The sequence below is a fragment of the Chanos chanos genome, chromosome 9, assembly GCF_902362185.1.
Source record: "Chanos chanos chromosome 9, fChaCha1.1, whole genome shotgun sequence".
NCBI classification, from domain to species: domain Eukaryota; kingdom Metazoa; phylum Chordata; class Actinopteri; order Gonorynchiformes; family Chanidae; genus Chanos; species Chanos chanos.
The window spans coordinates 23,125,629-23,137,327 of record NC_044503.1 but is presented as its reverse complement, the minus strand read 5'-3'; the positions used below and the strand labels follow the sequence as shown (position 1 = coordinate 23,137,327).

General features: G+C 39.6%; 1 protein-coding gene across 1 annotated transcript in view; it reads left to right on the top strand.

Moving 5' to 3' along the window:
• The first annotated feature begins 431 nt into the window (after positions 1-431).
• The window catches only part of st14 (ST14 transmembrane serine protease matriptase), a 32,032-nt gene continuing 20,764 nt past the window's right edge, over positions 432-11,699 (top strand). The window contains exons 1-8 of the mRNA XM_030785308.1: positions 432-439; positions 2,219-2,240; positions 2,591-2,741; positions 4,739-4,896; positions 5,866-5,936; positions 6,806-6,975; positions 7,796-7,831; positions 8,857-9,085. Of these exons, the coding sequence (XP_030641168.1) occupies positions 432-439; positions 2,219-2,240; positions 2,591-2,741; positions 4,739-4,896; positions 5,866-5,936; positions 6,806-6,975; positions 7,796-7,831; positions 8,857-9,085 (845 nt within the window). The remainder of the gene's footprint in view (positions 440-2,218; positions 2,241-2,590; positions 2,742-4,738; positions 4,897-5,865; positions 5,937-6,805; positions 6,976-7,795; positions 7,832-8,856; positions 9,086-11,699) is intronic.

The window sequence follows — 11,699 nt, the reverse complement described above, 5'->3', positions numbered from 1 at the left end:
GGTTTTTTTTTTTTTTTTTTATCTTCCTTTCTTTCTTTCTTTTTTTTTTTATTAATGGTGCTGTTCTGATGAGAAGATAAGAAACACGGGCACTGTTCGGGGTTTATTTCTACATGCATAAATGAAATTAGAGCCCAAGAGATTGTCTTTAACTTGTTCAGGTATGCAGACGACATGATGTCGTAAGAGTTCTTAAAAGATCAGATCAGAACTGAAGCATGTAGTTTTGAATGTGTTACCTGCCTATAAAACAAATTAATTGTTTTTTAAAAATGCAACCAAGGGTGTGGTCTGTTTTTATTCAGAGAGCTGTAAGGGTTGGGTATCAGTGGAGAGGGTGTTTGTACTTTTGATTGACGGCGTACTGATATTTAGCGTTGCTGTTTGCTATCATGGTGAAGTGCGAAAGCAAACTTACCAGAACAATAACCATGACAAGGTAAGGGCACACCAGTTAAATCAGTGTTAAACTCTAAATTCTTATGCTTCTACCTCCTCAATTAGCAGTTCTCCTCTCAGAAAAGGTGCATGACCACCCCCTTGAATTAAGTCTTAACAAAGCAATAGAATAAGTTTATGTACCCTTTTTCGGTAGTTCAGTTGCACTCTGTGACTCACATATAAACTACTAGATTTGATAATGGAGGACAGAATAAACTGTGAAGAATCTGTGTGTATATATTAGTGTGTGTGTGTGTTTATCAGTGTTGGGGATAGTTACTCAAAAAAGGTAATTAGTTACAAGTACCAATTACTTCTTTAAATTGTGATGGGAAATTGTAATACTTTACTTGTTACTACTATTGAGAAGTAATTACACTACTCATTCCTTTACTTTTGAGTTACTCTCTAAAACTACAAATTCCCCAGTTTACCACATAAAAATACAAGCACAAACACCATAATCCTTTCATTACTTTATTTTCAATGCAACAGTCTAGTGCAAAGTATGAACACAGTTAAAGGCCTAACTTATCAGCCTTTAATTAGAAAACAGTGTGGCCAATACTGTAGGCATAGCCTACACAGTAAAAATGATACACCAGATACAGTGGTTAACTACCGGTAGTTTCTGAGGTAGCTAGTAATAGGTTCTGGTATCATCATCAGCTAACAGCTGCGTTATCTGTGTTTTGTGAATCAAAGTAACATTAAAGGTCTCCATATTGTTGTCCTGGTTGGCTACACCGGATTTTCAGGTTTTCTCAAATGTAGCAGACCTTGCTAGCTAGCTAACTAACCAGTTGTCGGGCTTGTCCCATTTAACAGGAGCTACTGTCAAGGATCCAATCTCTCCTTAGTGACAGTGGGTCATATTATAGATACACAATTAAGAGGTGTGTGTCAGTTCATAGCTGCTTCTATAATCATGTAGTTTAACATCACTGGAACACTGTATTGACTAATTAGCACTTAGGACAGGAACTATCGGTTTTATAAGTTAAATATTCACAACGAAAAACATTTGCTGTGTCCGAAACCGCTCACTGCTCTCTATATAGGGCACTATATAGTGAGTCTGCCATTTTGTAGCGCTGTCCAAATGTGTGGTGAGGATTGTTATACCCTGTATAGTGCACTGAAAGTATCCCACAACGCATCGTGAAAAGTAGGGTACAACCGATGTACCCTGCATTGATGGACTAAGACCATCATGCATTGCAGCCTTTCTTGTGAAAGCAGGAAAATCTTTACAGACCAATGATATGCAGATGTTCTGGCATTTGTTTATGCGACAGAGATAAAACATTATGAATATCCGGTGCATAATTATGTAGCAGTTTAACATCCAAATAGTGTCCGAAATGTATCAACAGCTGTCTGCCCGTATCACCTAGTGAGTGTTCTATGTACCAAACACTTTGTAGTGAGTAGGGAGTAGTGAGTAGGGAATGATTTCGGACACAGTGATTGTTTTTAAAAGGCTCGTGTAATGCAGGAAAGGACATTTTAATAATCCAGTAACTGTAATGTGATTACTGAAATTTGAACTGCAATGCTTTGCTTTACTTCGTTACAGAGGAAAGTAATATAATTACAGTAACACGTTACTTTGTAACTCATTACCCCCCACACTGGTGTGTGTGTTTATGTATGTGTATATATGTAATACATACATGCACATATTTGTAATGCATGTGGTATTGCCCTATAAGAACACTACATTCATAAGTAAAAAGGTCTGTGTTGTTCCTGTGTATGTATGTCCCATGTTTAGGAGTATAGGCAGTTTGACACTGGTCTGAATCTGAACCTTTCAAAAAGGCTAAAAACTCTGAGCTTCCACGGAAGCTGTGTGAAAGCAATCGCAATATATCAAAGGCTTTTTACACATCTATCACGAGGCGATGCCTCTAAGCCAGCAGCAAAAATCTTTAACATTCTCTAAAAGGTTGAGATTCTCTAATTAATCAGTGAATTGATGTTTTTTCGAGGTCAGGGGGGCGGGTAGGTGGGAGGGTGGTGATAAAAAGGGGAAACGGTTAGCATCAATCTCTTACCTCTTCCACCGGTTACAAACTATGTTAAAAAAGATTTTCTGACACACTTTTCTGTTGCTGTGCTCTCTCTCTTTTTCTCTCTCTAACAGGGCAGAAATGGTACACATGAGCAGGTCACCTTCCTGACAAACACAGAGAAGAAGGCCGCCAGACGAAAGACTGGACTGATAGTGGCCGTGGTTCTCGTCGCTTTGCTGGTGCTCGCTGCTGTTGCTGCTGTCCTAATATGGCTGTTTGTTGGTAAGCATAGGAGAAATTTCGGTTGTCCACAGTGGGTTTCCATGTACCACCACATGTATGGTTTAGCCTTAGAGCTCTAAGTTGTGCAGTGAAGCAATTCTCAGTACAATTCTCAGTCACAGAAGGTCACACTCTCTGCTGGTGTTTTGTCATGCTTTTCTGTTTTATGTAACTAGTTGTTGAAACTTTATCATTAAGCTGGTTTAAAAAAGAGGACCCCTATCATTATTGCAGTTTTTTTTGTTTGTTTGTTCTGTTTTGTTTTTCTGACTTTGTTCTGTTACGGGGGTGTTTGGCACCCTATGCAGCTTATTTTCTTTAATGAAAAAATGGCACAGTGCTTGAGAAGCGTGCCAACATTCCAGACAGTTGAGGATTCTGTATGTTTACAAAAGGGTTTTATTTAATTAACGTTTCTTTCATATATAGCCTCGTTGATGCATGTTGGGCATTCATCTGAACGTTCATAAATTCATTAAAACGCTCCCTGGGATCATTAAAGGCATGTTTTGGAGTAAATTCACTCCTACTACAGAGTATGTATATTGGCAGTATTCATAAAGCAAGGAGAAATAATATTCCTTTTTAAGATTTGTTCTGTGGTAGTGTGTAGTTTGACATATTGCAAGAAACATCTTTTTTTTGTCTATTGCCATGGACTACCATTGAACTGAAACACGGCACAGCTGAATAACGCTGTTTCTTTCCTGCTATCGCTATGCCAATTCCTGAGTACTTAAGACTTTTCAGGTGGTGTCCTAAACTTTGGTTAAGTTATAAGTATTTTTAAGATGTAGGGATATTTATAAATGGCCCCTAATCCTGAGGTTTTTTTTTAAAGTAGGAGGGAACTTATGTTGCTTGCAGAAAGCATTTAGGAAGAATTTCCTGCTCTGAGATGGTTTATGGACAGTAGCACAGATATAAATTTCAGCCGAAGCACATTTTGGGTAAAGGCCTTTGTGCCCTGTGTGGTACTTGCCTTGACGAGCTCCGCATGCCCCTTGTGATCGCAAGCAATGTGACTTCAAGCATGAGTGCTAACACACACACAAACACACATATAAGACAGGACTGAAAATGTTTCATATATGAGGAGGGTTTTTTTTTTTCATTTTTTGTGGAGGCCTGAGTAGAACCACCTTAAGTTTGGTGTTGTGTGCACACAAGACTAGCTTTCAGTTTCCTCGGTCTGCTTATTTCCATTTAACGCTATATGGGGACTGCTCCACACGGATTCCCTACATGTTGCTACTAACCAGGCGCTTGCTCCCGGTGCTGGATTCGTCCCAGGCCTGGCTTCTGTCACAGGATTTTGAGCTTGCCTCACCCTCATCCCTTGTCTCCTGTGGCTGCAGCTGTCTCTGTTCTTCCTGACCCTGCCATTCTTCTGTGCTTTTGCCATTGTCTTCAACTGTTGCCTGCTTCATTGTTCTCTATAGGGTTAGCATTGCATCCTGCAAGTCTGTGAAAGCAGATTTATTTTGACCACAAGCACCAGTGGTTGGTTTGACTTTGAAAGTAGGGCATGTATGTAGAAACAAACATCACATGTTATAGGTGGCAGTGGATTTTTGATGGTATCCGGTCCTGTGGCCTTTGATATAATGGGCCTTTTTTAAATCCAGACTGCATCTGCTGAGAAGCTGAAGGTTGGTTACAAGTTGATCTTCCAGTAAGATCATGATTTGCATGTCTAGATCTAAATTCATTATGAACTGGCAAATTGCCCTCGAAAATCAAGACCTATGCAGTTACCAGCCAAGGCTGAAGACTTGAGACCCATACTGCTTCCTCCAATCCTTGGCAATTTCCATTGTTGCCTTGGAGAGAAAAAACAAAAAAACAGTGCATAAGATAACTGGACCCGTGTTAGCTATGTTTAATATTAGACCTGTTCCGACTGATGTCAGCTCAGGCCTGTTCTGGATGGTTAAAAGACAAACAAACATGTGAACCAGATTCCTGATGCTAAATGGCACACTTTTTCTTCACAGTAAACCCAAATGGGGGTGGAGCGCTGGGCCAGAAGAGAAGTCCAGCAGTCCAGGTATACAGTGGCCATATAAAACTGGATGGCTTGACTTACGACGACAAGCTGGAGAATACCGACAGCGAGCAGTTCCATGCACTGGCTGACGACCTGGAGGAGATTGTGAGTGGCCGTCCACTTAATTAAATCCAAGAGGGAGATATAGCAATCTTTTTCATTTATATTAGTAATAAACAATATAAGTGTGTGCCACTTTGGGCATCTCGAATAGTTGAATGTACGATAATAGTCTAAGTGAGCTTTTGGTTTCCATGGCGTTTTTCATGTTTGAGGCTGAGAACAGAACACCGCTGAACTGCCGATCAGCGTTTACTGCTATTTGCGCCTGATGGAAGCTTTACGTATTGAATCTTTGCCTGAGGTTTCATTTCCTCCAAGAGCGAGGATAAATGCTTTAATTTGAACCTTTTTTTTTATTGGTTCCAGTTTAGATTTAGCAGAATGTTGTGGTGTTTCTCAGACGTTTTGTACTTTTGTCAACTATTTTGTCCCTTGCCAACAACATGAAGTGTTAAGTGTGCAGGTCCTAAAAATGGACAGAACATAGCGCAGTCTATTTTAGGACCAGTTTGATTAGAATGTTAACTTAGTCCACATTTAAGGTTCTACTGAAGACTTTTTCTCCACAACATCTCCATGATCATGAAGAACTGGCATGCTCAGTAATGTTGTCATCCAGAAGCCATATGATGATCCATGAGTAATTCATTTTCTTTTGTCGAGCCTTTCTTCTGTCTTTTTTTTTCTTTTAAGCTTTCTGTGCAGTGTCATCTCTTAGTTGCTTAACATATAATGGAAATGATACCATAGAATGGAAGCGATAATTCTAGAGGAGAACGGCAGCTTAGACAGTTTTATGTTGGTTTCAGTTTTAAAGCAAACTTCTTTTTATGGCCCAGGAGAGCATTCTCAGTTATTGGATGTTGGTTTTGGGTAAACTTAGATTTCATATGCTGAACTTTTTGTGTGAGGTTTTTTTTTTGTGTGTATGTTAGGAGAGTCTGTGCAGACTTCCTCAGTTCTGTTCTCCACTGAACTGGGCATATGTTCATTGGTTCTTTATTTCTCCAGCTGGAACAGACCTACAAGGAGGATCCTTTGCTTGCCAAGTACTACAGCAAATCAGTGATCTCCGCTTTCAGGTAACACTGCAGAGGGAGAACCAGCTGTATACATGAGTAGCGTCACACCTAAAAAGTAAAGCTTATCCCCTTTTTTTTTTTTTAATTTCGAACGTTTTGTATTTTGTTTTCTGAAGCATATGTTGGTTAATGGCTGTTGTCAGGTAATTTCAGAAACAACATAAAAGCACCATCTGGACGCACAAACACTGCATATTTCCCCCCTCGGTTTCATTTTAGCACAAATCCCTTACACAGAAATGCAAGGACAACAGCTGACCAAAATCGGCAAAAGGAATTCAATAATCTTCACAATATGATTTTCAATTTAAATTGCACAAAAGAACAATTTTTTCCGGCATAAAAATAAGTACCTCTCTCTCTTAGATTTTTATTGCCCCTCCTTTTTTCTGCCATAATCAGAATGTATTGAAGAATTGTCATTGTGAATGAAAATTTCTATGTTGACAGAGGGCAAAGCCAATACTCCTGGTTAATAAATGAATAGTAGGAATATAGAACAGTAAAAGCAAGATGATGCCTGTTTCCCCTATGCATTGTCTCATTTTTCTGAAACTTACTGTAACCTCTGTTTGAGATTAGTGTCAAACTAAGGGATTGTTAAGTCTGGCTGCATTGTTAGGCCAAAATGGTCTACTAAACTCAAAGCTCATGGAGAGGTCTGACTCGCAAAAGGGCTTCCACATTTCTGTTATTGATGATGATCCCTCCTTTTCTTTTCATTACATTTTCTTTGATGCTATTGAGGCATAGATAAACTGGCCAGTCCATTTGAAATCAAGGTTTTCAGCATTCCACTTTAGAACACTTGATTTTGTCAGCATGTTCTGATTTAGAACACTTGAATTTGTCTTTATGAATCTCTTCAGTGAGGGAGTCCTGGCTTACCACTGGACACAGCTTGACATCCCAGCCTCTGATCTGGAGTTTCTGCCAGAGTTGACGGAGGAGAGGGTGATTGAAGTGCTCCGCAGCGGAATCCGTCAGCAGGGCAGGCGGAGCAAGCAGTCTTTGGCCATTACTGATGTTACAGCGTCCAGTAAGAACTAGATCACAGGCCTTCTCGCCAAATTTGCCAAAAGGGAACATACACTGACTGGACATGTCATGTTGGATTTTAGACAAATGTACAAGTCCTTAGATCAAAAGATAATTTTGAAGCGTTGTAACACAAAATGAAGAAAGTATGCCAATTAATTTCCTGTGTTTTTAATGTTCTAACACAGACTTTTAAAACACCATATGGGGCAGCTAAACTCCTCTGTAGAAGCTGGTAATTTCACAATACCATTTGCTATGTACTTAAGAACTATTTGGATTAATGTACAGCTTTGCAGGAGTCTAAAGAAGTCAATAAAATGTCTATAATCAGTAAATTATCGCTTAAATGCAGATTAGGAAATGATCTATTTGAAATTAAGTACCTTTCCCAAATTTGAAGGATCAAGAGCATGTAAAAATGAACAAACATACTTACTAGAGATTTGGTATCCAGAATCCTCAGTTTTGGTGCATGGTAGAAGTTTTTTTTTTTTTTACAGCACTGTAGGTAGCTCCCTTTACATTCAGATTAAAATAATGCTTTGCCTTGGCCTAGTTCTGTGCTCCAACTTGTCCAAGTTTGTTTTTTATCTAAACTGTGTATCTGGGGGGTAAAAAAGTGCTGTGTGTCTGCATTTTACCTTTGAAAATTTGATACAAAAGTGGGGAGATGACTTGCTATATCCCGAGGCTTGCAAGAAAGTCCCTGCTATGTACAGTTTCTGAAAGTCCACTTGTTCTGACCTCTGTTTTCCTTCAGTTTATTTTTTCCCCTTAAAAAGCTGAATCTCCCTCTCTCTATCTGTCTCTCTCCCCAGTCACAGACCCCCGTATGGCCAGGAATCCCAGAGCCCGTGAGTTAAGCTCTTTTCTCATTTCATTTACGATTAAGTCTTCAATTTTCCACCTAGACGACAACCTGCGCTATCTGGTCACTCATTGGAGAAATGAGTTGCTCCTATCCATCCCCGGCCTGCCCTGCACACTTGACTAAGCCACTGGTTGAGTTGCCACACTACTGGTCTGCTCTTGACCTGACAAATTCATCCCCCAATCAGGAGTAACCGATAAGGGTTACAGCATAGAACCTTAGCAAGCTGTTTGTTGATCATATGGATCAATACATTTGTTGTGAATAAACAATCAACTTTTTTGATCTGTTTATGGCTAAACGTAAAATGTAAGTATGATGTTAGCTAACGTGGTGAGAATATGCAGGTAGATCCAATTGGACGGTAAATGGTTAAAACGAACCTTATGAAGTCTTATGAAATCAAATATTTATAAGAATATTTAGCACGCAAATGTTTCCTTTACTGTTTTTCAGACAATCGATTTTATCAGTGTACAGTTGGATTTGAGCGTAAAAGCCATCCATACGGAATGCCGTTTAGCTTTTCTCCTATTGGACACTTTTAGTTTTTGCCTCCAGTCATCTGGCTAATTGAGCCGGCTTGCTTTCAGAAATAAACCTCTTGCTGAGGAATAGCCATGAAAATCCCTGCAGGTGTCAGATCCCATGGCTTTTAAGGATTTTTAAATATTTGAACAATGTGTGATTCAACAAACAAGACTAGTTGGCTCTTCAAAGCAATCAAGCCTCAGAGGACAAATGTATCTTTAATGTCATTTGTAACAGCACTGAAGGCGAGAATACTAAGCCTACATGTAAAGTACCGAGGTGTGCTCCAGGTATGGTCTTAAGGCTTGCTTATGTATCAGTATCACAAAGAAGCCCCTCTAAGTCAGTGCCCAGGCTATTACAGTCAGTGTCTGTGCAGTATCGACATGCAAGCTGCCTCAGGTTAGAGTAGAAGCCTGTGAAATGTACAGTGTCAAAGGATATGCATGCAGGCTAATTGTCCTCTCATTTCTGTAGAGGAGTGCTTTTACCGTCTTGAGGCAGACAACACGGTCCAAACATTTGAGTCTCCAGGATTCCCCGTCAAGTATCCCGCCCATGCCCGCTGTCAGTGGCAAATTCGTGCCAACAAAGACAACGCCATCTATGTGAAATTCCCTTTGTTCCATATCGAGGATGACTGCTCCAACGACTTTGTGGCCATTTACGACTCCCTGAGTCCTGATGAGTCTCAGACTATCACTGAGTAAGTTACAGAAAGAATGAAGTATTAATACTGCTACTATATATTTATTATTGAATATGCATATTCAAACATATTTGCATATGGAATCTTAATATCTTTTGTTGAATATGCATATGCAAATACATTTGCATAACAGTAGGTTGTGTACACAGGCAGGCTTGTCCTTTATACATAATGGGAATCGTATTGAAAGTTTGTGTACAGAAGACATATGACTGTTTGATGAGGCTCATAAAATTTATCGATTGGTTTCGTGGTCTACATTGATCCACTCTCATACTGCTTGTGCTGTCACGGCACACATTAAATCATAACATGGTTTAGTTATGTCCTTATCCCTTGACTTTTTTCCCAGTTTGTCACTGTCTGGTCGGTTTGTCTGATCTGGTGGAGTAATGAAAGGGTTGGCTAGTCAGTGCAGATGAGCACACACACTGAAAATATCAGACAGTGCAGAAGAGTTTGCTTAACTTCTGTTTGAGCAACGCTAATTCTTTAGTCTGCTACACGGTTTCAGAGTTATTTTGGTTTGCTCCAATTTATCCAGTATCTGAATTCCAGACTATGAAGTGGATAACAGAAGCACTAATGTGCTTCAAAGTTTTATGTAGACAGGATTTCATAGTGAATCACACATGGGTTGTAAGTCCTAGCTTTAGTAATCCTAGCACCCCCAAGAATTTTCATGGCACTGTGGTTACACCCCCAAGAAATTTGACTATAATTAATCAAATGTAACAGTATGGCATTTCAGTGTTTGTTTGTGATTTCGGTACGTATCTGCCTTATTTGATATTTTCAAAATTTAAAGACAAAATTTTCAAAAATTTTCAAAATTTTAAATTGTTTATCAGTTAATAGCATCCATTAGTTAGCGTTGTTCAGGTTGGCAGAGTCCTCCTCTAGTGTATATCAGGTTGCTAACGTTTGGGTAGAAGTGCTGCCTGTAGAGTTAGTTAGCATTGGTAGTAAGACTGTACGCTGTGTGGTTTCCGTCTCCTTTCACGATGTGCACGTTTGTGGTTTTCTTTTGCCGTGTTTATGTGCTCCATATACCATAGCATCCTCGTTAAACATTGTGGCTCCATGAAAGCGCCAGTAAGACGACATACCTGGGGCTAGTAGTGCTCCCAGCATGTGTGCCATGTTACATCAATTGCTGAACAGTCATCCGTGATTGTATCTATGGTTGCTTTCCCTGAATTGCTGGCTTTCCCTCTTAGCAGTCAAAGTCAGATTGTTTCTCTCTCCCCCCTCCCCCCTTTTTTTATTATGTTGAATAAAAAGAGTAAAATAGAACACATTGAGGTCTCTTGATGCTGAGGAAGACTAAATGCCAAACAAAAGCTACTTCTGTGGAACGACCTTTGTTTTAGAATCCTGTGGCTTGTGAACGTTTGGTTATATTTGTGTGCTTTGGGTTCAGTTTAATTTATTGTTGATTAATTTCTGTTCTCATTAATTTTGGGGCAACAATGTCTTTTACTTACCGGTGTAAATTAGGCATCAGTCTCATTACTCACATTAAACTGGAAATTAAACCAGTAATTTAAATTACAAATGATTCAATTGAATTAAAAAAAAGTTTAAAAGTATTTAACACATGAAAAGAGTTACTTTGATGATTTGTTACTCTGGAAGTGTGGAGTTGATCAGATAGATATTATATTGAATGATAACTAACTGATATTTAGGCAGTGAACTGGGTAAAAGGGAATAAAACATTTGTTAACAAACATAATAATAAAACTCAGTTTGACAAGACAATAAAAAAAGTCAATAAGGCAGGACGAGGGGGAAAGAGATGACTGAAAGGGAGAGTGATGGCCACAGACAAAGGGTGTTCATGAACTGAGGTGATGGCTCAGTGTCAATTTTTCTGTCACCCCTCCCAGCTTTACCCTGAGTTTGCGTGTGCGTTTGTGTGTGTGTGTGTGTGTGTGTGTGTGCGTGCGTTTGTGTGTGTGGGAGAGGGGGGTGGGGTGGGGTGTCTGTGTATTACCACATGCTTTAGGTAGAAGTGTGGAGGAGTGGAGCAACCAACAGTGGAAAGATATTGTCTAACACAGAAGGGACCAAAATGGCATAGAGACGAAATCTCTGAACTAGCATTAACTACCTACACACTTCTACACCAATGACACATCCGTGAATTATGATCACAAGCATTTACCATTTCTCTGACTGAGGGTGAAAAATTTGTCAGTAGATTGGCTTAACAGAGCGAACGTATAGCCATGTGATGTGACATGGTGCGTCTTGTTGTGGTGTGGATAGTTACTGGCACACATAACAGGTTGAGGTCAAATTGGAAAGGTGAACAGGAGATGAGAGTGGAAACGAGTTGATGTCTTAGAATGCCATTCTGAGGCAAACAACGGATAATACTTGGCTAAGCATTTTCAGTAAGGTGTATGTGACATCCAGTTAACATGACCAACATTAACAGGTCTCAGACTAAGCTATGTGGTGCTCAGATGATATAGCCTAACTTTGGGTTGGAATCTCAAGGTGTAAATTGTGCATTGTCTTGTACTGTCTGGTTTGCTCTCTCTTGAGCTGTTGTATTTTCGTGTGTGTGTGTGTGTGTGACATGGTTTCTCACTATCTCTGA